This window comes from Corvus moneduloides, chromosome 4 (genome assembly GCF_009650955.1).
Source record: "Corvus moneduloides isolate bCorMon1 chromosome 4, bCorMon1.pri, whole genome shotgun sequence".
NCBI lineage: Eukaryota > Metazoa > Chordata > Aves > Passeriformes > Corvidae > Corvus > Corvus moneduloides.
In genome coordinates, this window is record NC_045479.1 from 44,736,503 (window position 1) to 44,763,942 (window position 27,440).

Genomic DNA, 27,440 nt, shown 5'->3' on the forward strand with positions numbered 1-27,440 from the left:
GGCTCTATTTCAGGCTGTTTGAATCACTGACTGTGGTGGCAGAATTTGAAAACCTGATCCTCTGAAGTATGTTTTTGTAATGTACTGCCTGTCCATTGAGTTGGGAATTCTCCATCCAGATGTTAATGGGGAAGCACTCACATCATATGACTTCTTCCAAAGTTGTTTTTATTGGGAGTCTCGACAAAAGTCAAGAAATGTGAATGAGCATATGGACACAGACCTTGTTATAGAGCATTGATACTTCTTCGAATTAAGATGCAGTTCTGGTACAGCACACTGATGTTTACTCTAGTATTTCCTGTTTGATATTCTTAATATTATCAGTGTCTTAGCTTTCAGCGTTGCTAATTTGATGCCAGTACATAATTAAATTTAGAACTAACATGCACACATACTACTTTCTTGACAAACTACCAGAAAAATAATTAGATGAGAAAATATAAATAAAAATGGCTTTTGAAAATTTTTTCCTAATTTCATCTAGGTTATTTAAAGTGACTTTTAAAATAAATCACAGAATTTTTAAAGTGGCTCAATTCTGGGAACCAAAGGACAGAGAATGTAAATTGGAGTCGCACTGACAAGGTAGTTAATTCCAGTGAAAGTGGAAGTTAGAGGCAATGGAGGCTGCAAGACTCTCACTTATTCTCCAGGCCATTTTGGTGGAAATGCTAAGTTGTCTCTGAGTTCATATACATGTGCCAGCTGTATTCTGTCTTGGTGTCTTCAGGTCAGGGTCTGAGCTGGTGGAGGTCAGCGTGCTCGGTGAAGTTGGTTCTTGCTAGAGGCATCAAAGCTGTGTTGCTCCATTTGGACAGGTTCTGAGAATAACTTAATTGTTTTCAATGCTTAGAACAACAGCAAAGGATGTAGCTTCAGACTAGATAATATAGAGTGAACACAGATGGCTTATAATTGGGAAAACAGCTAATTAGGGGGTGTTGCTCATGGAGCCATATCCTTGGGTTTGGACAAGCAATCATAACTGCTGAGAAAAAATAATGCTTGATAGACTGTTCTTTAGCTGGATTTTGTATTTGTTTCAAGACAGAACATGTATGGATATTGATGTTTCCTTCCTGGTATTTATGTTATCTCATACCAGATGATGGGTTGTTTCTGCCAGACTGTTGTTTGAGTGGTGCCCAGGCAGTGACAGCTGCTGGAGCCTTGTGGCTGAGTCTCGCTCCCCCAGGGCTGTGTGCTTCCTTCCACACTTCTTCCTTTCTTTTGGTGGTGTTAAAACAAAGTCACTAAAAATCAAGAGTGAGATTGGATTTAGTGACAGCTGGCAGAGAAGAGTTAAGAAGACAGCACTTCAGGCTCTTTCAGTGACCAGCAATCAGGCTTTCTGGAATTTTTGTTTTATTTTGTTTGGTTTTTAAAAAAATTTTATTACCCCTCAGTGACTGAGGATGGAGTCATTCTGCATGGCTTTAGGCATGTAGAATTTGGGAATACAATCTGAAGTTGCTTCACATATACTAGCAAATAAAATTTGTGGCACTTGTGGCACTTGTGGCTCTCTTTTCCTTTCCCACCCCCAGCAGATTATCTGCATCCAGATGGTTGACTGGGAATGGCCTCTGATCAGGGCTGTACCCCCAGCTTGTCCCTGGCACTGCTTCAGAGCAGCTTGGCTGGTACAGGCTGACATGGTGCCGTGATGTGTGCTAACACTCAACCTGCAGGGAGAGTTACATGCCATAACCAAGTGTTTTCAAGCCTGTTGTCATTTGCTGTTTCGTTTACCTGTTGTGTTTCATTTACTAGTTGTGGACATCACCAATTTGGCTCTCTTGATAACCAGCTGAAGAGACTGGCACCTCCAGAAGGCACTTGGTGCTTTGAGGGGCTGGAAGGGATGGAATTAATTACTTTCTGGAAGTGGGCATCTCCTTCCATAGGTTGGATACAGAGCCCAGGTGATTAGATTATATACTGAACTTTTAGACAGCTGAAGTTGTGAGACTTATCTTACATCAGTTACTGTGATGTATATCAGGTGTGTAAAATAGGAATGTAAAGTGCTGGATTTTCAAGCCTGGTTCTGGCATTAAACTGTTATGCTAAGAGATTTTCCCACACTGCCAAATCCTAGGGATTAAATTTCAGCCCAATCCAGCATTTACATTTTGGACAATGAAGCTTTGTTATGTCTTGTTTGATGACATTTTCAACACTTTGGAAATTTCAGCACAACTGACTCTTCATGTTTTTCTTAAATGTTTAGTTCAGGGAAGAACACTTAGTAAGGAATGGTTTAGATTTTGTTTTTTAAACCAATATTGCTTTGACTTTGTTTCTTTTTGTGAGCCAAAAGAAGAAAGCCACAAAACAAACAAAAAACCAAACCCTGACCTTCTCTCCTAACTCCATACCTTTGTTTGAGGCCATTCAGACAACTTGTACTGTTTTGTCTTGTGTGAAGGTCGATGCTGGTAGCATGAGGAATGGCAATGCATGCAAATTATCACTGTGTTTTCTATTAGCTGTAATGGGTTAAAAGAAGCAGCAATCTTCCAGGGCAGGTGAATGGGCCAGTGTGTTGGATATATGTTTCAGCTGCAGACAATGTAAAATTCGGTCCAGCTACCATAGCATACATCTTAGTTCATTGGGAGCTTCCTGTGGAGAATTGTTTGGAGCTGGAAGGCAGAGACTACTTTTTCTATGCTCATTGCAATTTTAAAGCATTCTGAGAAGGTATGTGCAAATCATTAAATTTTTTTCTCCTCTGCAGAGACAAATGCTTTGTGTGGTGATAGGCCCCAATACAAATTGTGGAGAGATTAAGCTTCACTACTGACCCTATAAATATTGCTTTAGACCACAGACTTGGCTTGAGAAGTACAAGGATGGGTTCATTTATTTTAAGTGAATTGTGGAAGGACTGCCAATATCTTAGCAGCTGAGACAATTGGTGCTTGGTCAGCAGATCTTATTATGGTAATGTTATTATTAGATAGTGTGTTAACACTAAGGCATCACCTCTAAAAGCTATATGCATTCTTTTTTAAATGGAACTAGTGTGTTTTTAACAAACTAGCTGGGTTTTGTTTTTATAAGACCAGAAGTGATATTTGTGCCAGTATCTGGTGCAGTAATAAAGACTGATTTCCAGGAATAAATTGCTCTCTCCTCATCACTCTCCTCCTCACAGTGACACTGCAGATACTAATCACAAACTATTTAAATCCATCCCAACAGATTCCAGTAGAGGTTAAAATCTGAGCCATTATGCTCAAATCTGCAGGCTGTGATTTTTCCATATACCTGTTTGTTTGGTTTTTTTCTGAGACTGGATATTTGATAGGTTTCTGGTGCATTGTAGCCAAATCCACAAACAAGTATTTTAAGCAACTGTGAGAAGCATAGGGTTGTACTGGATCAGCTCACAGTTCTGGTGGTAGCAGGTGTGGAGAGAGAGTGTGTAAAGGGGTTCTATAACTCGGGAAGGATTTTTTAACAAAATAATTAAAACACAAATATGGACATTGTAGCTCTTAATAACATGCATGGATTTCTGATGCAGTGAACTGTCTTGCTATCTTGCAGAAACTTTTAATTTTATGATTAAAATTAAAGGCATTTCCCCTCTTGTTCTTCATAATGCACTCATTTTTCCCCCAAAGCTAGACACTCTTCTGCCAGCTCCAGCACTTGTAGCCTACTGACACAGAGAAGGAGCTGTGAAAGCCCATTTGCTTCTCCTTTGCAGTAGCAATTGACCAGCAAGAGTGCAAAATTTTTATCTAGAAACTTAAGGAATATTGGTTAAACTTACTCTGAAATTCATAATTTATTCAGGTGGTTTGAAGGAGCATTGTGGACTTAAGCCTGTGTTGTTTACTGAGTTCCATCTTTTTACAAAATTGCCACTTTTTTGTATGGGCTTTCATCCTCTAGCCCTAGGTGACTCCATCAGTAGCAAAGTGGGATGCCAGCCCCTGCCTGGCTGTGCAGGAGAAGCTTCTGCATTCATTGTGGCACAGAGAAGAGGCTGCAGCTTGGAGAAGTGATTGAATGACAGGATTAGTCGCTAACTGAACAGGTCATCTTATTCTTGCAGTAAATGGGAAGGGAAATGGAAGAGCATCTCCAGCATCTCCAGCAGGCTGTCTGGAACATGCCATGAGTCTGAGGGCTGTGGGCGGCCAGCAGGCATCAATACTGGAGGAAGAAGAGGCAGTTTTCAGCAGTCAAACAATGATTTCTCATTTATCATAGTTTTTTAAAAAATGCGCACTTTAGAATATAAAGGAGAAGCAACTTTCTGGTTAATACAAAAAATAGTTGCTTTTTGATTTTAAATATTTATATGTGGCTTTTTAAAGAACATAAGAGCATAAATTCCATTCTATTGAGGTTTCTTTTTAATATGAAAATTCAGATAAATTAGCCTACTTCAGAATAGTATTAGAAGATACTTGAACTATAGCCAGCACTGGATTGTTTAGAGCTGTGTTATTTGCTATAACCTCCTGTAGTCAGCATGCAGAACTTCTGAATGTTATTTAGCAGAACAGTGTCCATTCAGCCTCTACTTTCTGGATTTTCTATGCGGAAATAATTCACATCAACCTTATTTTTTAGGCTTTTGAATAACGTATGATGATAGTACCACATTGGAATGACAGATAAAAAGTATTATATACCCACTTGTACTACTGAGATGAATTACATTGTACTTTACTGACTGCTTAAACCATTTTATTACTTGTTGTGACTTCAAAAGAGAGTCAGTATTCATATTCATTTAGAAATAGGACACAAATAATTTTTCTAATTAAGTACTTCTACAAGAGAAAAAACCATGTCCTTGAACTCATGTAGGCTGATAAAATCAGGAGATGTTTTAGATTTACAGAGCTATAATAGAAAAGCCTACTTGATGCACGTGTCATTTGTGAATCCAGCATAGCTCCTACAATGTCAGAGTCTCACAAAAGGGCTGAGGTAGGAAGGGACCTCTGGAGGTCTCCTGGTCCAACCCTTTTGCTCAAGCAGGGCCATCTCAAGCAGGCTGCCCAGAACTGCAGCTTTTGAATATCTACACAGATGGAGACTCCACAACCTCCCTGGGCAACCTGTGCCAGTGCTCGGTCACAGTAACAAAGTATTTTCTTGAGTCCAAATGGATTTTTATGTGTTCTGATTTGTGCCCATTGCCCCTTGTCCTGTTGCTGGGCACCACTGAGAGCAGCCTGTCTTCTTCATTCCCTTCCATCAGGAGTTTACACACTTTGGGAAGATCTCCTCAGGGCCTTCACTTCTCTGGGATGTCTAACATCTCAAGAAACGGAGACTCTTTAAGAATGTTTGGGGGGCTTTCCTATGCTGAAAGCCAGCTGAAGAAAATGGAAGAATCCCCTTGGCTTTGGTAGGCAGGGCCAGTCTAACCCTTGACCCAAGGTTCTCAATCTCTGCTATATTTTCCATTGTAAAGCTGTAGAAACTTTCAAACTACTCGTATACCATAGCAATATTTGGTTTATATCTGTTAATAGCCAATGACAGAATTGTTAGGGGATTTTTGCTGCTGAGCATGTAGTCTCAGGTGACCTTTGTTCTTTGTAAGCTGGGCAGTATTCCTCATCGGAAGGAAAACAGGGAGTCTTTTGACTTGCAATTCCCCTCTGAGAAGGAAACCCATTCCCTGTGTGTCTGTTGTTCTCTATAAATTGAAATATAGCTTACAGTAAATTGAAATAGAGCTTACAGCTCTCAGAATATTTTGCTCCTATGCTTCCTTTCCCCCTTCCCCATGTCCTTTGAATTTCATTGTTCCTTGTTAGCAAAGGAGGATTTGGGGAGTCAGTGCCTTTGCTTGCCTCAGACTTTACATGCCTCAAAGTGTGGCACCCTCCTAGGTGAGCAGCCTTTTAGCTATTCTGGACCCCATGCATTGTGGAACTCCACTAGAAGACTCTAGATCTGGAGGCAATGTATCAGTATATGAGGAGAACTCCAGTTAATGGTAAAGTCATCTTGTGTTAGTCTTACTTTGTGCCTGAGGAGTGAATAATAAAATAAAGTATGCTTAAGAAAATCCTTATTCATTAAAATGCATGATACTGGATATGTAGCAATCTGCACTAAAGAAGAAATTGGAAACATAATATTGGTAATTTTATTGGTAGAGAATTAAAAATATTTTTTTACATGGAGAATTTTGCTGTAGGCCATGCTCTGCACTCCTTATAACCTGTTTTTGTTGAGTTCTTGTGGAAAAAGAGCTGATCTTTTCCATTCCTTTTTCATTATATTCTTACCAGGGAGTTAATAAAATACAAAACACCTGCAGCATATTATTATTTTAGTTTATTTTCAGTGCAAATAAAACATTAACATATGCTAGATATGAATATATTTGCTTTCAGACAGATGGGAGTGGACAGATTGGCAGCGTTCCAGTTTCTAATAAGTTGGTACCCTAACTTTAGTAATGCTGATTTCACCAGAATTCACTTAGGTCAGTATGAAATAATAATTAAAAAAATCCTGGTTCTATTTATAATTACAGAAATCATCTAAGATGTGTGAGCATTCGCATGCCTGGGTGTTGATTTCAATATGTTTGTTCTCACTAGTAATGTGCTTATGTCACTCTATACATGCATCATTGGTCTATGGGGCTCTTTTTTTATTTGTTTTGTTTTTTTGGGGGGAGTCATGGTGGGGTTTTTTATTGCTTTGTTTTAGGGTTATGGTGAGGGGAGTTGCTGGTGGTTTTTTGGTTTTTTTTGTTTTTTTTTTTTTTGTCCCACAACCAGAAGTACATTGCCAAAGCAGCAGCTTGTAGCTGATGTTCTAGTTTTTGCCTGGACCTTTTATTATGTAGATCGTGGAAATACCTATAGTATCAGTAGCAAACATCTTCAATGGGTATGTGCTGTGAAAAAAAGAGAAGTTTGCCTTAGCTGAAAACCCCAGAACTGCAGGTTTTAGACAAAGTCACAGAAAAGTAACCAGGTGGAGGGAGAGAGTACTGATGGAGCTGGATAGAGTAAAGGCTCTGCAAAACCCAGCCAACCAAGCAAATGAGATTCTTGGCCTGTACAGTTTTGCAAAGACCAGTTTGCACCTGACAGACTCTTATTCAGAACAGGATTGACAAGGATTGTTTGGATGGAAAGCTGTGCTAGGGGAGACACTGGTAGGAGATATGGGAGTGTACAAGAAGGCGTGCATACAGTTTTTTGACGTTGCCTGTGTCTGTGAAATGGAAAAATGGTGTCTCGGTTTTGAAAGACAGGTGTCTGCTAAGGAAGGCAGAGGCCCCCCTTGAAGTGGCAGATATAACCCCTTTTCCCTCCAAGTTATTATATTTTGAAATCAAGAGCCTTTAGGCGAAGATGTGGGAAATAGGAATAACAGTTCTTTACTATATATATATATATGTATATAACCAGTCAAACAAAACAACAACAACTATGGCAGTAACAGCAATCACAAACCCAGTGCCAGCCTTCTCGGCTGTCAGGCTATTTCCCCTCGGGTGCAGTTCCGCTCGCAGCCGGCAGGGGCGCTGGCGGCTCCCGGTGAGCAGGGCAGGTGCGATGGTTCCCCCGCGGCTGCAGGGGGCGCTCCGGAGCGAGCTCGGGACACACGCGGCACCGGTGCCCTGGGATCCCGGGAAGGGATGGAGCAAAGGCTTCACAAACCGCTGGGCAGTTGATCCCGGGCTCTCAGGAACAGCAGGCTGGAAACGGCAGGGACAAACGCAAATCCCGGGTGGCAGACGAGATGTATCCAGATGGGAAAAACCCACGGAGGCCCAGGCAGGCAGGGCGAGCAGGGCTACAGCGTAGCGAAAGCTCGAAGCAGCAGCGGAGCAGGGCAGCCACAGCTCGGTCTCCAGCAGGGCAGGGAAAGCGGCTTTTGGGGTCCCGGCGTTGTTTCCAGCAGGAAGAAAGAACGGCCAAAAAGAAAGAAGCAGCAGCTCCTTTCTCTGCAGTTTCTCTCTCCGGACGCTCAGAGCGAACTGAACTCACACCCAGGTGTAGACAAAGGAGTAGCCAGGTCCGCCCCACTCCCCTTTTGTCTTTCTTAAGTACAGCTATTTGTCCCCTAGCAACATGCATATGGGAGAAAATTCCTTTAACAGAGAAAAAAACAGACTAAACTAAAACCCCAACATTATCCACCCCGAATTTTTTCCCATACTAACATGTTACATGAAACTTAACTTTTTTAACCATATAAATCTATGCATTACCCAAATTATATACAAATATACATGCTGATACTGATACAAGTACAGAGCCATGGGTAGTTCACCCTAAAACAAGGTCCCCTTGAGGTAAGCATCGGGTCTCTCCATCCTTTTGCATCACCCACCAGGTGCAACCTGGTCCCTGAGCAAAAACAACCCCACGGATGGGTTTGTCTTTGCTCAAGGCAGACTTTACCCAAACAGTTTTTCCAAGCATACCTCTCATGTGCACCACTGGAACCTTATCCCCGTCTGTTGTTTGTAGGGGTTCAGATTGGGCAGGGCCTGCTCGGCTGGTGGAACCTCGAGTGTTAACTAACCAGGTGGCTCTTGCTAAATGCATCTCCCAGTTTTTGAAAGTCCCCCCACCCAGTGCCTTCAAGGTGGTTTTAAGCAGTCCATTACACCGCTCAACCTTCCCAGCTGCTGGTGCATGGTAAGGGATGTGGTACACCCACTCTATGCCATGTTCTCTAGCCCAGGTGTTTATAAGGCTGTTCTTGAAATGAGTCCCATTGTCAGACTCGATTCTCTCAGGGGTGCCATGCCTCCAAAGGACTTGCTTTTCCAGGCCCAGGATGGTGTTCCGGGCAGTAGCATGAGGCACAGGGTAGGTCTCCAGCCACCCAGTGGTGGCTTCTACCATTGTGAGCACATAGCGCTTGCCTTGGCGGGTTTGAGGCAGTGTGATGTAATCAATCTGCCAGGCCTCCCCATACTTGTATTTGGACCATCGCCCGCCATACCACAGAGGCTTCACCCGCTTGGCCTGCTTGATCGCAGCGCATGTCTCACAATCATGGATAACCTGGGAGATACTGTCCATGGTTAGATCCACCCCTCGGTCTCGTGCCCACTTATAGGTGGCATCTCTGCCCTGATGACCTGAGGCATCATGGGCCCATCGAGCTAGGAACAGTTCTCCTTTATGTTGCCAATCCAAGTCTATCTGGGACACCTCTATTTTCGCAGCCTGATCTACCTGTCTGTTGTTACGATGTTCTTCATTAGCCCGGCTCTTGGGGATGTGAGCATCTACATGACGGACCTTCACGGATAGCTTCTCTACCCGAGTGGCAATGTCTTTCCACTCTTCAGCAGCCCAGATTGGTTTTCCTCTGCGCTGCCAGTTTGCCTTATTCCACCTTTCCAGCCAACCCCACAGAGCATTGGCTACCATCCATGAATCAGTGTAGAGGTAGAGCTTTGGCCACTTCTCTCTTTCAGCTATGTCCAGAGCTAATTGGACAGCTTTGAGCTCAGCAAATTGGCTCGATCCACCTTCTCCTTCAGTAGCCTGTGCAACTTGTCGTGTGGGGCTCCATACAGCGGCTTTCCATTTCCGGCTAGCGCCTACAATTCGGCAGGAACCATCAGTGAAGAGGGCGTATTGTCTTTCACTCTCTGGTAGCTCGTTATATGGTGGGGCTTCTTCGGCACGTGTCACCTGCTCCTCTTCTTCTTCAGAAGATAACCCAAAAGTCTCACCTTCCGGCCAGTTCGTAATTATTTCCAAGATCCCAGGGCGACTTGGGTTTCCAATTCGGGCGCGCTGCGTGATGAGGGCAATCCATTTGCTCCAAGTAGCGTCGGTGGCGTGATGCGTGGAGGGAATCTTTCCTTTGAACATCCACCCCAGCACCGGTAGTCGGGGTGCCAGGAGGAGTTGTGCCTCTGTGCCGATTACTTCTGAGGCAGCCTGGACTCCTTCATAAGCTGCCAGGATTTCCTTCTCTGTGGGAGTGTAGTTGGCTTCAGATCCTCTGTAGCTTCGGCTCCAGAATCCCAGTGGTCGGCCCCGAGTCTCACCAGGCACCTTCTGCCAGAGGCTCCAGGACAGACCCTTGTTCCCGGCTGCAGAGTAGAGCACGTTCTTCACCTCTGGTCCTGTCCTGACTGGGCCAAGGGCTACGGCGTGAGCAATTTCCTGTTTGATCTGGGCGAAGGCCTGCTGCTGTTCAGGGCCCCAGTGGAAATCATTCTTCTTGCGGGTAACCAGGTAGAGAGGACTCACGATCTGGCTGTACTCGGGAATGTGCATCCTCCAGAAACCTATAGCACCTAGGAAAGCTTGTGTTTCCTTCTTGTTGGTCGGCGGAGACATTGCTGTGATCTTATTGATGACCTCAATGGGAATCTGACGTCGTCCATCTTGCCACTTTACTCCCAGGAACTGGATCTCTCGGGCAGGTCCCTTGACCTTGCTCTTCTTGATGGCAAAACCAGCTTGCAGGAGAATTTGAATTATTCTCTCTCCTTTCTCAAACACTTCGGTTGCGGTGTTCCCCCACACAATGATGTCATCAATGTACTGCAGATGTTCTGGAGCCTCACCCTTTTCTAGTGCAGTCTGGATCAGTCCATGACAGATGGTGGGACTGTGCTTCCACCCCTGGGGCAGTCGATTCCAGGTGTACTGCACGCCCCTCCAGGTGAAGGCAAACTGAGGCCTGCACTCTGCTGCCAGAGGAATGGAGAAAAATGCATTGGCAATGTCAATAGTGGCGTACCACTTTGCTGCTTTGGACTCCAGCTCGTACTGGAGCTCCAACATGTCTGGCACGGCAGCGCTCAACGGTGGAGTCACTTCATTCAAGGCACGATAGTCCACAGTCAATCTCCATTCCCCGTCAGACTTGCGCACAGGCCAGATGGGGCTGTTGAAGGGTGAGTGGGTCTTGCTGACCACCCCTTGACTCTCCAGCTCACGGATCATCTTGTGGATGGGGATCACAGCATCTCGATTTGTCCGATACTGCCGGCGGTGCACTGTCGAGGTGGCAATTGGCACTCGTTGCTCTTCCACTTTCAGGAGCCCAACTGCAGAAGGATTCTCAGATAGTCCAGGCAGGGTGTTCAATTGCCTAATGCCCTCTGCCTCCACAGCAGCAATCCCAAATGCCCACCTGAGTCCTTTTGGGTCTTTGTAGTAGCCATTCCGGAGGAAGTCTATGCCCAGAATACACGGGGCCTCTGGGCCGGTCACAATCGGATGCTTTTGCCACTCCTTCCCAGTCAGGCTCACCTCAGCTTCCAAAAGGGTCAACTGCTGTGATCCCCCGGTCACCCCAGCAATGGATACAGGTTCTGCCCCCACATGTCCCGATGGCATTAAAGTACACTGTGCTCCAGTATCAACCAATGCATCATATTTTTGTGGCTCTGATGTGCCAGGCCATCGGATCCACACCGTCCAGAAAACTCGGTTCTCCCGTGCCTCTTCCTGGCTAGAGGCAGGGCCCCTCTAGCCCTGGTTATCATTCTTTCCCTGGGCGTACATGCTCGAGGTACCTTCAAGGGGATCCGACATATCATCCTCCCTTCTGTAATGCCTGGCAGCTCGGTCACGGGAGGCTGAGGCTACTTTCACCTTAGCGGAACCCCCTCGGTTAGTGCCTCCCTCCTTGAGTTCACGCACCCGCGCTGCCAGGGCAGAGGTGGGTTTCCCATCCCACCTTCTCATGTCTTCCCCATGCTCACACAGGAAAAACCACAGCTCAGCTCGTGGGGTGTACCCTCTCTCTCTCGCAGGGGGACGACGGGCTCTGACTTGGGGGCCTGTGACTCGCACTGGTGCCACGCTGACCCTCCTCATCTCCTCCCTCATCTCCTCCCTCATCTCCTCCCTCATCTCCTTCATCTCCTCTTTGAGGTCCTGGACCACAGCAGAGACATGAGCTTTTAGCGGGCCATTGATCATGCTGTCATAATGCCTGAGCCTGTTGGCAACAGAGCCCACTGTTTCTCGGGTATTGTCAGCATCAATCGTTGCAATGAAGGTGGTGTATTGTGATGGCCCTAGCCTTGCCAGGTTCCACATCATCTGTCCTGTGCACCTGACCTTATCGGGGTCATTATCATGCTGTCCATCCTTCCCAAAGAGTACCTCTAATATTGCCACCTCTCTTAGCTGTTGGATCCCTTGCTCGAGTGTCTTCCACTGCATTCTATGATGATACTCCTGCATTCTTTCTTTGTGAATGAACCTTTCTCTCACACTCATTAAGAGCCGCTCCCAAAGAGAGAGAGGCCCTGGCTCCCTCACAAATATCTGGTCCACACCTGGGTCCTGGGTCAACGATCCCAGATACCTTGCCTCACCACTATCCAGTTGCACACTTGTGCCCATAAGGTCCCAAACCCGAAGCAGCCAGGTGGTATAAGGCTCACGCCCCCTTCGCACAATGTCGTTTCGCATAGCACGGAGACTGTCGTGCGACAGGGACTCAGTGATGACTTCTGGCTCTGGCTCTCCTGCTGGTTGTGAGGGCCCTGGTTGCCCATCATCATTGACTGGTCGTACTGATTTGGTCTTATACTTCCTCCTTTGCACAGGGGCGACTGCTGCTGGCTGTGGTTGTCCTTGTGGTTCAGCTGAAGCCTGGATGGTTGTAACATCCGTGGGTTCCACTGCTGCACCATCGGACTCACCCTCTTTGGGGCAGGGAGAGGGTTTTTCACTAGCTGAGGAGGTGTATTCCCTTAGCAATTGGCATATCTCCTGGCGCACCTGGCCCATCTCCTGGCACATCTCCTTGCGCACCTGGCCCATCTCCTGGCATATCCCCTGGCGCACCTGACCCATCTCTTGGCACATCTCCTGCATCCCTTTTGCCAGTACCCCCACCCAGTTTGGGTAGTCCATTTCTGAGGTGGACTGTTGGGCAGTATCAGTCTGTGGGGCGGGATCTCTAGTGTCTGGGGCTGTGGCAGGCTCTGGCTCTGGGGTAGGATCTCTAGTGTCTGGGGCCGTGTCAGGCTCTGGGGCAGGATCAGGCTCTGGGGTAGGAACTCTACTCTCTGGGGCCATGTCAGGTTCTGGGGCAGGATCAGGCTCTGGGGTAGGATCTCTAGTCTCTGGGGCTGGTGTCCGGGTAGATATCCAAGCCAATCTCAACTTATCCTTGAATGCTAAATAGAGTAGGCCTATCAGCAGCAGATGGTTAGTATTCAGAGGGAATTTAAACCCTTCGAAAATTGATGGGGTGGGCCCAAAGAACTGGTTGAGGGGTTGGGGGAAAACTTCCCCTGGTGTCATTTCCTCACAGAAGGTACCATTGTTAACATAACCCCAAAAACATGTGCTCAGTGTGTGATAGCTGTTTATCCATGTGCCCACATTCCGGAGGAAGTTAAAAACCCATGAATTCCTCACCTTCTCGACCCATAACGCAAGCTGGATAACAGCAATGGTAGCCTTAGTCAGAGGACCCATATTCAAGTAAGGAGCTGCAAAGGGGAAGAATATAGCCACGGCCACATGCCACCCGAACCAGGGTAAACTAGACCACATAGTGCTGCCTAACAAGGTTCCAATATCCAGCACACAAAATAAAGTTATCCAGGAACTGTTATTCCTTTTTCACCTCTATCTCTTAATGCCCTTAGGCCCCACGTTGGGCGCCAAGATCTGTCTCGGTTTTGAAAGACAGGTGTCTGCTAAGGAAGGCAGAGGCCCCCCTTGAAGTGGCAGATATAACCCCTTTTCCCTCCAAGTTATTATATTTTGAAATCAAGAGCCTTTAGGCGAAGATGTGGGAAATAGGAATAACAGTTCTTTACTATATATATATATATGTATATAACCAGTCAAACAAAACAACAACAACTATGGCAGTAACAGCAATCACAAACCCAGTGCCAGCCTTCTCGGCTGTCAGGCTATTTCCCCTCGGGTGCAGTTCCGCTCGCAGCCGGCAGGGGCGCTGGCGGCTCCCGGTGAGCAGGGCAGGTGCGATGGTTCCCCCGCGGCTGCAGGGGGCGCTCCGGAGCGAGCTCGGGACACACGCGGCACCGGTGCCCTGGGATCCCGGGAAGGGATGGAGCAAAGGCTTCACAAACCGCTGGGCAGTTGATCCCGGGCTCTCAGGAACAGCAGGCTGGAAACGGCAGGGACAAACGCAAATCCCGGGTGGCAGACGAGATGTATCCAGATGGGAAAAACCCACGGAGGCCCAGGCAGGCAGGGCGAGCAGGGCTACAGCGTAGCGAAAGCTCGAAGCAGCAGCGGAGCAGGGCAGCCACAGCTCGGTCTCCAGCAGGGCAGGGAAAGCGGCTTTTGGGGTCCCGGCGTTGTTTCCAGCAGGAAGAAAGAACGGCCAAAAAGAAAGAAGCAGCAGCTCCTTTCTCTGCAGTTTCTCTCTCCGGACGCTCAGAGCGAACTGAACTCACACCCAGGTGTAGACAAAGGAGTAGCCAGGTCCGCCCCACTCCCCTTTTGTCTTTCTTAAGTACAGCTATTTGTCCCCTAGCAACATGCATATGGGAGAAAATTCCTTTAACAGAGAAAAAAACAGACTAAACTAAAACCCCAACAAATGGGAAGGTTGTGAAGGCTGGAACTCAATAAATAAATTATTGGAAGAAAACCCACCACAAAACTGTCAATAATGTGATCTTATTTCCCCTGGAAGGGATGGTAAAATATGAATGAAGTTGATTCAGTGAGATTAATATAAAATGATGTATACTGTTACCCTTTATTTGTCTTTTTGTGAAGATAATGATTTAAACCAGTGGCTTTCAGTCTTTTGGACTGCAGAAATTTGACATTTTTTCAGTGGAAACATGTAGGGAATTAAACCATCTGTTGCTTGGTTTACTTCTCTTAACCACTGCTTGCAGCTATCTGAAGTGGGATGTATAGACCTCCAGGCTGTTATTGATCACTGTTTCTACATCTGTCAGCTCATAAAATATGTTCAGCTTCAAATAATGGTCACTTAGTTCCATGTGAGACACAACTTTAAAATGAAAATCTTGGCAGATATGGTGTAACAGACCTTTATCCTGCTTTCCTCATCTGTTGCCTTCAAAAACATCATTGCAGTCCTCTTTATTTGAAGAGTTTCTGCAATTTGCTTTTGTCACTGTACCAGTCACAGGACTGTGTCTGTGGTGTTTCTTTATCTCTGTTCCGCCTCTCTGCTGATACAGAGAATTTTTACTAATTTTTGCAGTTTCGGGGGGTTTTTATTTGGTACCAGTTTCCACAAAGAAGAAAGCCCTGGTAATTTATTTGGAAGGGTGGTTGACCATCCTAAGCCTTTCTCTACAGGGTAGCTGACTAGTGTATTTTCACCTTCTACTTGCTGAAATTATTTGCGTAAGTTTCTGATTGCAGATGAAAATTCTGGTCCTCCTCTTCTTGTTTTAAATTATTTTCAAGTATAATTTTGACTGTCTTCCCAGATTTCATTTAACTTGTGACATTTGGTTAAAATCTCTTAACATTATTTTACATCTAGAAATTTTTTTCTTAAAGATGAATAAAATTTGAAGATATTATTAGGCTTGCTTTTTTTCTGATGTCTAGTGTATACATATATAGTAGTGTTAGAATTACAGTGACATTATTGTTTGATGCAGTAAAGTGGGACAGAAAACACCTGGTTTCAGTTGTAAGATTTTTTTTTCCCGCATCTTGAAATCAAAGCAAGTAAATATGCTTTACTCATCTGGAAAATAGCACATATCTGTTTTTTCTAGTGAGTGAGCACTTCAAATCCTTTGAAGGTAGGGAAGATGAACAGGCATGCTTCTCCCTATGTTGTTATTACTTCGACAAAGACATGTAAATTCAGATATTATTTCCCTAAGATGTTTCTTTAGGTTATATTCATATTGACTAAAGTGCATTATTTCTCTCTCGGCAAATTTTACAGGCATGTAAAGGGGGACTTTGTTTTGTAGATGTTTTCATCATGCTTTTATCTAGAAACCTTTGTAGATCCTCAAGGCAGCTAAATGAGAAATCAAATCTGAGTATAGCATAGAAGAGATAAGTCTTGCATATGGTTGTTGTGAATTTCTCAGACAGAATTCTTAATAGTAGTAGCATATGACTTCAGAATGCTTAAATGTTGTCCATTGTCTTCTGTGACTCTGGAGGAATAGAGTTGGTAGTACGACGTAAGCGCCTAACCACCCATTTTTCATTTTACTAATTTTGCAGTATTCTGTTGGTGAGTTGCTGTGAAGAAACATGGGAGGACATGAATGCATTTTAGAAGTAGAAAATTAAAATAGACATATAAATCACTAAAGGAATCTCATCCTTGGGGAATCACTGGTTCTATCAGTGCTAGTCACTTTTTAAACACCCTCTTTTAAGAGCACAGGAGCAATTCCAGAATGTTGGAAGTCAAGCATGATGAGGCAAAAGGTTGGCTTGGCTGAAAAGGGATCTTCTTTTGGAGCTAAGGCAAAAAAGGAAGGTATATGCCCAGTGGAAGCAAGGTCAGGTGACATGGGAGGAGTACAGAGATGCTGTTTGCCACTGTTGGGAGAAAATTGCTGCAGCCAAAGCTCAGTTGGAGTTGAATAAGCTCCATATAGATAAACGTACCTAGTAGCACTGGGTGTGAAGCGTGTCTGGAAAGGTCCTCCTAAGGACAATAGGAGTATTAACAAATATGATTTTTTTTTTAATTATTAGCGACTGTAAGGCTTTCTTTCACTGATGTAGTTCCCAAAGAAAAAAAGTAGTAGTTACATTAACAGTTGCTATGAACTCCAGCTTATGGTTTTTCCATGATGCATCAGCGTATGAACAGATGCATTTGGGAGAAATTAGCTGTGACATAGCAGAATCTGTGAACATCTGCTCCAGCTACTTTTAAATTTTTAATTATTTCAAATTCTGAACTGACTTTAGACATGAAGTATTGTATCGTTTGGGAATGCACAATGGGTAATAGTAACTTCTAGGAGCCTTGAGAAACAGCATGTTAGATGTACATAGGTTTCTTTTTAAAGTTGACTTTTGAAAATTTCCAAAACTATTGGTAATACCTGATTTTTTTTAATGTTAGTTTTTGGTTAAATGTTATTTGATAATGAATGTTGAGACTGAGTATATAAAAAATTTAGAAAGCCAATTCACATAACCAGTTTTAATCACGATTTCCAAAAATGTGTTTACACTGCTGTGTTAAAAACGTTTTGCTGCACTAGTGCTAAGGACTTAGCTTAAGAATGTTAAATACAGTTCTCTGGAGTGTTTGTGATTATGCCAACTAATCCTGTCGTTCTGGCTGAAGGGAGGGGGTGGAAGGATTGGTAGATTCCTTATGTGGTAACAGAAGTGGATGGAAGAGGAGTTGGGAGCATGAAACTTTGTCAGTTATTGTACAGAGCTAGATGCAGGTCCTTTGAAAGAAGTGAGGTTTAACAACAGCAATAGATGTGGTGCTCCACTCCTGAGAATGTCTAAGTACATTAGACTGGCCTGTGCCAAGAAGGCAAACGTGAGTATTGCTGTAACAGCCAACTTAACCAGGGGTTGCCGTTTGTAGAAGTGAAAGCACTTGGATCTGAGAGGAAAATAAATACAGTGAGATGGATGCCAGGTCACACGATGCTGTGCCTTCACTAGGGAGGTGTGTGCAGCAAAGTCACAGTGCAGAATTTCTAGCTAAAACATCTGTGGAAACTGTTCTGGACCAAGGAGAGTCTGAGAATGGAAGCATCTGTAGCGTCCCTGATAGTTGCTTAAATATGGGTGTAGCCTGTGAGTACTTAAATAATACAGCAAGCTGTTGACCAAAAACCCACATAACTGTTGGAAGTAGCTATAAATTTTTGGAGCAGAAGCTGTGTAGAACCTTTGACTTGGGAGCGTGGAAATATCACTTCCAAGTTTTTTTCACCCTAATAAATGCCAGTTTTACTATATTGAGGTGGAGCTTGTAGTTTTGTAGTTTGCTTAGGATCATTTTTAGTACTGTCAAAATCTGGGAAAATGCTGCTGCTCAGAGGCGCTTGCCTTTTACTGAACATTGTTCACTTGATTTGTGTCCACAAAGCTGCAGAAAGTCACCATCTCAGTAGTCACATGCAAAAATGTGTCTTTTAAAATTATGCATAATTGGTGCACTCTCTTTTATTTTCGTGGCAAATCTGAGCAAAATATCCTAATGAATAAAATGTATTATTTTATTTCCCTTCCACCATCTGTTTGAAGTCTCTGTGGAGTGGATTACCAGTAACACCCTGTAAGAGCAGCTGCAGGAGCAAATGTGTATCTTCCCGTGTCATGTCCATGGATGGTTTTAACTTATGGCAGTGGACAACACAACCTTCTTTTTATGTAGTAAAGTAATGCTGGTTGGTGATAATCTGTTTAGCTCTCATAGATTTCAAAATACTGACTCAAAAGTGTTCAAGTCTATAGCAGTTTTTCATTAATTTCATAAATTCTCAATACTCAGTCCTAATCAGTTAATTTCATCTTGCATATGGATGCCTGTGACTTGAGGCATTCTGATGGGTGTATGGGTGAGTTTAAGCATGTCTTGAAGTATAAAGTGCTCTAGGGAGGTGTCTAGTTTTCTAAACTCCGCTATTTTTCTCTTAACAAAGTTTTTGGAAAAGTATCTTTTACAACTAGCCCAGCAGTCCAGCTGAGAGAAGGTGGAACAAAGTAGAAATTTCTCTGTTATTAGTAGCTGTCAGCAGTTGATAAAATATCTGTTTGCACCTTCACTTAATACAGCTATGTCACGGCTGTTGCGGATAGCTGACATAAGGAATCTATCAGATAATGTCTAATCCCACCTTTATGGGGATTATGTAGGCCTGTAATATTTGCACTGGAGTTCTCTTGGTCTGTCAGACTGTTGTGCTATTTTTAAACCTTTAATATAATTGTAATACGGTTGTCATTTAATTAATATTAACTCAATTGCTTTTCTTCTCCTGACACCCTCTAAGGCTTTTGTCTTGGTGTTTGATTTTATAGTTTGACATTTTGCTGTGAAAGTTACTTGAGTATTGGATGGTCAACATAGTGAAATTGCCATAAAATGGGTGGGCATTTTGATCACGTTAGTCATGTTCAAGTTTTTAAAATCCTATGTTTATAGTCCAAAATACTCCAGTTCTCTTTAACAAGCAGAATATGGTCCATTGCACTAAAGCCCAAGTTTTGCATGTCTATCTGTAGAACTGTTTTGGCTGCTCTGTTTAACCAAGCTAAAGTTGCAATGTGGATTGCAGTAATGCCCTTTTTAAGAGAAGCTGACATGAAACACATTGTCCAGATTGGATCTTTGCTTACCAAGAGACACCTCCCTTTGTGCAATTAGTGTCCATTGGCTTTGAATGGCTGCAGCCTCTTTCCCAGACTCCCTGTCTGACAGCCTACTTTGGAAGTTTTACTCATCTGTTAGGTCTATTTTCCTCAGCTGAACTTCTATCAATAGAGTTTTTAGTTGTGTTTTCATGTGCTTTTTCAGTGCTCAGATTACTTTTTAGTCTTTAAGGATGACTCAAGGAGCTGCATTCTGGGATTCATATGAATTCTATAGAAGACTTCTCAACAGCAACACGTAGAACAGATGAATTATGTAATTTCCTGGTAGCAGTTGATGGAAATACAGGAAATATGAGAGGTAGGGGAGGGGATTTAGGCTTTCAGATTGACTCCGTGTCAATGTGACTAAACAGCCTGTTTGTGTTGTTGGAGGTGTGTCGCACCATAGATACTCTTCAGTGGTTCTAAGACTAATGTAGAACAATGACTTTGTGTTTTAAATGTAATAGGAACGTTTAGCTTTTCCAGCTAATGAGAAATAAGACACGAATAGTAATTGGTTCCTTGTCATGATAAAATTTCAAATAAATTTTTCAGCTAAGGAAGCAGAAGCAGATATATGCAGCTTTTCAGCAGTGATTGACTGGAAAAATTCACAATATATTTTTCAGCTTGAAATTTGGAATAATTTTGAATTGTTGAGGGAGATGGTATGAAATAAAGTAAGTCTGCATCCTCAGTGACTGCAGTAACAGAGGAATTTGTGCTTTCCAGAAAATGAACAAAAAAGAAATAATGCCCAACTCCCTGCAAAGATAAATGAGCAAGGGGTGAGAGACGTGCCTAGTAATGGTGTGGCTATCAAGAGAAAGAAATTCAGGAAAGGTGACGATTATGTCTGTGTGTACTTCTAAGGATAAAGCCACACTGTGGTTTTGCGCTATGTAAGCTTGCAAAGTAGGATTAATGGGACTTACACAATGCCTAAGCCTTCGTCTCTGAGCAGTGGAAAATGTAATCAAAGAGATTCCAAGGAGGAGGTTGGAACATTAAGGGAATGAGACAGGTTTGGGGGCTTTTCTGTGAGATAATTTTGTGTGAGTTTCCTCCCTGCCAACCAACCAACAAAAGTGCTCAAAGACTGAAGCAACATAGACTTAATTTCCAGAGTTAAGTTGTCCGTTTATAATTACCAACAGATTTCTCAAAACTGCAAGTCCCATCTGCCACTCATTGGGCAGTTGTGAATACAAGAAATTGAAGTGGTTTGAGGAGTTGACCAATGGGCTAAACTTTCTGCTTTCCATTGGTGGTAAGTCTGAATCCAAACCAGCTGAGATACCACCATTGTGTATGCATTCCTCAGGGGAAGGCATACACAATCTAAACAGTGAAGGTGATAAATGCAGAAATGAGAAAATGTACTATGTGACATCCTGAGAACTCAGTGAACAGAAGGCAGGAGTTTGCTGGGCCATGGATTTTGCATGGACATTTAAAATAATGCAAAAGGAAAATGTCATTTGGAGGCCAGTGGGAAGAAGAAAGGGTTGTGGAAGAGAAGGGATGGTTTAACAAACTGTTGATAATTCATTCAACAAACCCAACAGCAAGTGGGCTCCTGAAAGAAGAACATGGAGAAGATTCCATGTCATTATCATGTGTTAAATAATACTAAAGGATAGTTGTATTATTACTATATCTGCATAAATATAAGGAGACCTTGCTAATAATTTCTTAGACCGTGTACACAGATGCTTACCAATGTAATATTTGATCACTTTCTGCATACAAATAGATCAAGAGTAGTCAAACTTCTAAGCAGGTTTTGTAGGCTTCCTGTTTCATCTTCCTAGAAACCTGTGCTTTGAATAATGTATATTATTTTAGGTACTGGGGGAATATGGAAATTTGATGGCAAGAGGAAATGGTTGATGTAATTCAGCTGTAGCTGAAGTCCTACGTAGGCAATAACTATCAAGATCTGGAACAACTAACCATCAGGTAATGTCTTGACTGTGACTCAGTCTATTGAATGAAAGGAAGATGAAGGATGATATGCTTCCCCAGAGAGATACAAATCACTAACTAATCAAAGTAATCCTGGGAAGCATCTAGCCAAGCAGAAATTAAATCTTCACTGGACTTTTCCAACTAGTGCTAGTCCTGATGCTCATGTTGCTGAACCATCTTTATTTCTGAAGGAAAATAAAGACGGGAAATACCACCATCATGGGATGTTTCCTGGCTGTGACAGTTGCTGTCAAGAGGCAGGAGGAACATTCTGTTCCACCCTGCCTGGGACATGGGTGCCAATGTCTTAGGATGAAAGTGGTGCAGAAAAAAGTTAGTAGATTTGTCTTTCTAGAAATCTTTCCATGTGTGCTTAATAGTCACCTAACCAGACAATCTTAAAAGTTTTTAGAAGCCTCCAGGTAGCTTGATGCAAATCTGCCCTTTACCGTTTGTCAGGAAATTTTCTGTTTGTCAGGATGCCTCCTCAGTGGGCAGTGGCAGAGGAGTGGGCTGCCAAGAGAGCGGGAAAAAGACAGAGGCATTTGTGACAGTATTGGGAGAAGAAAAGACAGTGTGCATTGGCAAACTTACACCATTGCTAAACCCACTGGAGTCTGTCATGATAAATAAACATGGAGCCAGTGGTACTGGTGTAGATGAAGTGCCTGTGTGTTTTTGGCATGGTTGAGAAGAAAAAAAACAAGTGATAGTGCTCCAAATTAAAGCTTCAGCACATACCTTAGTTCTTGCTGCTTTTTAATGGAAAGAACTACCCAAATATGATGGAATCATTCATGTTTTAGAGAACACTAGTAGGAAAGAAGTAGCAGGTTGTGTTGATTTTGATGCCTTTAAGAAGAAATACCCCTTTTGAACGTTGTCAGTGAGAGCAGCAGTCTGTAAGAAGACATGGTTAAGCTTGTGCTTAGATTATTCAGCTTAACAGGTTTTCAGTTCAGTTTCAACAATTCTTTTTAATTTGGCATTTATTGTTTGTTGGGTTTTCTCTCTTTTCTCAAGCATGGTTTGGTCACTCTATACAGACAGGTCCCTGATACCTGGAGACTTCAACCTTGCTGACAAAGCCACACCAAAATGCTTGGATGGTTTATTTAGGGCAGTTCAGTGGGTGAGATATAACTTTCTTAGCTGCATGACGGCCAAGTGTTGTGGTTGTGGAGGTGGGTGCGTGAGCTCTGCTTGAAATTTCTGGCACCCACACAGGCAAATGTCTTGAAACATGCACTCTGCTGCCATGTTTTAACCTTTGAGAAACAATCTTTGGGTGCATGAAGATATGTGGGAAAGGGTTAAGGGCTGTCTGGGCAGAGCCATCTCTCACAGACCCAGAATTTCTAAGTTTTTCTTGTTTCCAAGACTTTATGGAGAAGACCTGATTTTCTTCCCGAAAGCGTTTGTGATACTGCATTACTACGTTAGAATGGTTTCATATGTGAAGACTTCCAAAGCCTGTTGGTGAAATAAAAAAATAGCTTTATTATTTCACACTAGGCTGGATGTGTTCTTTTCATAGTTCTTCTGTGTATATTATTTTCTATTTTTCTTTGAAGAATCAGGTTTGTTGCTATTAGTAAGAAGACTAGATTCAGTGGACTATGCTTGAGGTAGTTTGTTGCTTTGTTTTTTTTGTTTTTTTAAAGATACCTGGGTAGTCTCCCTCATATGTTGAGAATATTTTGGCTTCAGGAGCATATTTTCTTCTAAGATAGAATGACAGTGATTTTGATGTCTTTTGCCTTTTCTGTGAACAGTCATAGTCTGCCTGTTGGGAACATGAGGACGTGTTAACAGTTCATTGCCATTGTGTGATCCTCAGGCACTGCTGTACTGTATTTTTTCCTGTCACATGTAGTTGTTCTTAGAAACTTGAAATGTATGGGTCAAGGGAAAGGGCTTAATATTTGACTACTTCAGTTTAGCGTCATGGCCTATAATGCATAGGAGGTGATAAGTATGACTGGACAATTGTCTTGTCTTTCTGGGATTCAAGATCTGCTAGTCCCTGGAAAGATTTATATAGAATTTTTTCATCTACTTCCTTCTAGAAGAGCTTGTTTCGGGGAGAGGAATGAGACACAGTATTGAGCTTTTATGACTCTTGTGAGTCACACACTTTGTGTGCAGTGGGTTGACCCTGGCTGGACTCCAGGCACCCCCCAAAAGCTGCTCTCTCACTCCCCTCCACAGCTGTACAGAGGAGAGAAAATGTAACAAAGGATTAGTGAGTCGAGATAAGGACTGGGAGAGATTGCTCACCAAACACCATCATGGTCACTCTTCCACAGGGTGCAGTTCTTCAAAGACAGGCTGCTTTGGTATGGGCTTCTCTCTCACAGCCTCCTCTCAGGCATCCACCTGCTCTGGGCTGGGGCTCCTCCACAGGCTGCAGGTAGATCTCTGCACCCCCATGGACCTCCATGGACTGTTAGGGGTACAGCTGCTTCACCATGGTCTGCACCATGGTCTGTGGGGGAAATTCATCTCTGATACCTGGAGCACCTCCTCCCTCTCCTTCTTCACTGGCCTTGGTGTCTGCAGAGTTGTTCCCTTCACATATTCTCACTCTCCTCTTCTCTGGCCACAATTACAACTGTGTAATAACTTTTTGGTTTTCTTCCTCTTAAATCTGTTATCATAGAGGCGTTGCCACCATTTCTGACTGGCCCAGCCTTGGCCAGCAGCATGTCCATTTTTGGAGCCACCAGGGATTGGCTCTGCTGGATATGGAGTAAGCTTCTGCAGGTTCTCACAGAAGCCACCCCTGTAGCACTTCTGCTACCAAAGCTTGGCCATGCAAACGCAATACACCTTTCTTTGTGGATGTTGTACAAACTTTCTGTTACCCCTCTGACCTATGGCTCTTTTCCGTACTTTCTTAAGTCTGATGGCAAATTCTGCAGTTCATGGGATTTATAGTGTTGCAACATGCTGTGATACCAATTCTTGAAAATGTTTTGGATGCTTAAGTCACACAAGATACTTTATATTTTATAAGATATTATAACTCAAATTTTTCAGTTTCAAAAAACCCATTTTTGTTGCTGTACCCATCACTTCTTTTTCATTATCAGTTCCAAAACTTTACATGCTGACAAAGTAATAAGAAGGAGCTGCAAGTTAAAAAAGAAAAATAAAGTAGAAAAGAAAATAACAGGAGTAATGCTGTAATTCAAAGGTAAAAAAAGTAAATCCAGAGGTGACTCAAAATTAAAAAAAATATTCAAAATTAAAAAGAATAAATAAACCAATAAAAAGTCTTGCACTTTTAGATATTTTTGTCTGCCAATCACAGTCTATTTAAACAGTATAGATAAATCTCTCTGTGAAGGTATAATTGATTTGCATCTCCAAATCAATGATTAGCAAATTAGACCTCTAACATGTAATCTAGAACTTAAAAGTTGTAACCTACTCCTGTTATTTCATGATTATGCTTACTTGATGAGCCTTGACTGTGTCCTAAGCAACAGAGACAGACATCTGATTTTCTGTACCTAGCAGTTATGTTACTCAGCCTTTATATTTTGCATAATGTAATTACAGTAATGGACCCATTAAAAAAACAAAAAAGCAAGACTGTTTGCTGTGAGGATGTTTTATGGAAGTCTTAAATATTGAATAGGAATTTTGGTGAGCAATCCAGTATGAGCTGTGTCAGCATGCTGTTGTATGTGCCAGGGCACAGGAACAGCACCAGGCCATGGTATAACAAACACCAATCCTAGTGACATCCATCTGTCATTTGACCATTGGAGATTTGATCCTTTTTTTGTTGGGGGATAAAAAAAAGTCACAAAAAGTCAGTTACTGTGCAATAAAATTCATATACTGTAATATGCCTCAGCAGTAATGATAAAGAACTGGGATAATCAAGATACAAATCCATAATGTTTAAATAACCGTGTGGGTTGATGAAACTTCAAAGGACTGTGATAACAAATAAACATGTGGCTTCAGTGATCACCCTTCATCATGCAACATTCCTCTTCCAGAAACTAATTACGTATTAATGCCACTGGCACTGCTCTCACAGCTCCAGTTTCGTGTGCACCCGAGCTGTGTTGCAGGCAGTCACCTTCCTTGGTGTGACCCGAGACACGTCTCTTCTGCTGTCTCAGTAGCTATCTGTACTCCCTATTGCTTCAACATCCTTCACCTTTCTACTTACGTCTGCTTTTCTGAGTAGTTCGTGGGGTTTTTTTCTCCTCTAATTTTTTTTCTTATGATATCCAAGAGTCCTGTAGATGGGTTTAGAATATTCTTGCAGCTGAATCAGTCTTTTCATTTTGAAATGCAGTTATCTTTAAGACAATGTATCAGTTCTATAAGCAGAGTGCCAACATATTTATACAAAATCATTGTGTTGTTTTGTTTTGTTTTGTTTTTTTCCTCTGAAGCGGTGTGTGTATTTGAAGGCAGAACCTACTTTGAAGGGCAAAGAGAAACTGTGTATTCAAGCTCAGGAGACTGTGTTCTGTTTGAGTGCAAGGTAAGAATACGCTTGATGATGGAATAAAAATTCTTGCATGTTAGAAATATCAAAGTCCCACTGAAAGAAACTTTTGGAATACAGACAGATATACCTTGGGAAGTGACAGAAAAGGCATCTAATAGGTCCTGTGTTTATTTTGTCTGAGTTCCACATCAAATTTTTGCAAATCAATTTACTTTGCATAGCTTTACTTTGCATTACTTTACTTTGATGATACAGCTTGACAGTCAAACAGCATTCTTTCTTCCCTAGGTATCATCCCCATCATCAGTAATAAAACAGCAGCAGACTACCTTATGATTCCATTTGCAGTGTTATTGTTCAAAATTATATGCTCAGGTGTAAGAGATACACGAATGTGATGGGGGCATAGTTTGGAATTCAGGATCAATATTAGAGGAAAAGCTAGAGGAAAAGGAAGAAAAAGAGCTGGTACACCAGGTATCTGGTATTTCTAGCAATGGAAATGGAGTAGGGGTGGGGTTTTTGTTTGTAAACAGAACATACCTGATGCTGAGTCTTGCCCTGCTGCCTGAACAGAGCTGCTCTTCAGGGCACAAGTACACTTTAATGGCAAAATATACCCCAGGGACAGTTGTGGGTTGAGAATTACACAAACTGCTGCAGTGAGTCTTGTGTTGTCTGTCTGGGGAGGATGGGGAAGAATCCTGTCTGGTTAGAGAGCTGCATGCTGCGGGGTGGAATTGAAAACCTGAATGCACATTTCTAGGGCAGAGAAAAAGAGGCAAGCAACTCCTCTTGCCATGGAGCTGTCCATCGGATCAGTTTCTGGAATCACAAACATTTTCATACAGTTGTTAAAAGGTGTATTTTACAAAGAAGAACTGGAAACTCTTGTCTAACTACTGTTGATTTTAATCTTTATGAGCTTAATTCCTGCAGTAGGTGCTTGAAACCCTTTTGAGAGCGGCAAGGAGAAGCTGACCCGAAATAATTTTGGATTCAGCTGTAGGCTTTTTAGGGCTCTGAAGCTCATATTTTCAACATGACACCCAGGACATGAATTCTATGATTAGTCAATGGATATAATTAAGAACCATCAAAAGTGATGTGACATTGCCTTGTGTTTCTTGCAGCTGGCAGTTGCGATACTGTATGAAAAAAATGCCTCTGTTGGCTGGGCTAGTCTGTGTTTTGTTGATTAGACTTGTTTTCTCATAGGTTGTCTCACTGTCTCGGTAGAAATAGTAAGCAGCAGCTTTGGCTGATTGAAATGTTGGTTTTTCAAGGACTGAACAGCCTTGTGAATGATAATTCAGAGCAGAAAATCCATGTACTGTAAACTTCGTTGGTCATTTAGGAATTCATAGATGGGCATTATTTTATTACTACCAGAGCTTTCATAAAAGGATATAATTAATGACTTCAGGTCAAGAGGTATTAGTAGGATTGGCACAAGTACTGGTTTCAAGCTTGAAGGCTTATAATGATGTTATCAAGGTAATGTATGGAATTTTTTCTTTTTGTCTGGATGCAATTAGAACCATCATGTTTTGTTTTTATTGGCTGCTGAAGTTGTGTGTGCTGTAGGCATGCACTTTTCTGTTTGAGTAATATTTCTGTTTGAATAAATAAGTGAATGAAAAATTATCTTCCAGATTAGAATTTACAAAGGAATTAAATGAAATCCAGAC

At 42.7% G+C, this 27,440-nt stretch overlaps 1 protein-coding gene across 2 annotated transcripts in view; it reads left to right on the forward strand.

Moving 5' to 3' along the window:
• Positions 1 to 27,440, forward strand: part of NELL2 (neural EGFL like 2) — a 147,582-nt gene that overhangs the window by 37,828 nt on the left and 82,314 nt on the right. For both annotated transcript variants that reach the window (XM_032106575.1, XM_032106576.1), the window contains exon 10: positions 25,691 to 25,782. In XM_032106575.1, the coding sequence (XP_031962466.1) occupies positions 25,691 to 25,782 (92 nt within the window). The remainder of the gene's footprint in view (positions 1 to 25,690; positions 25,783 to 27,440) is intronic.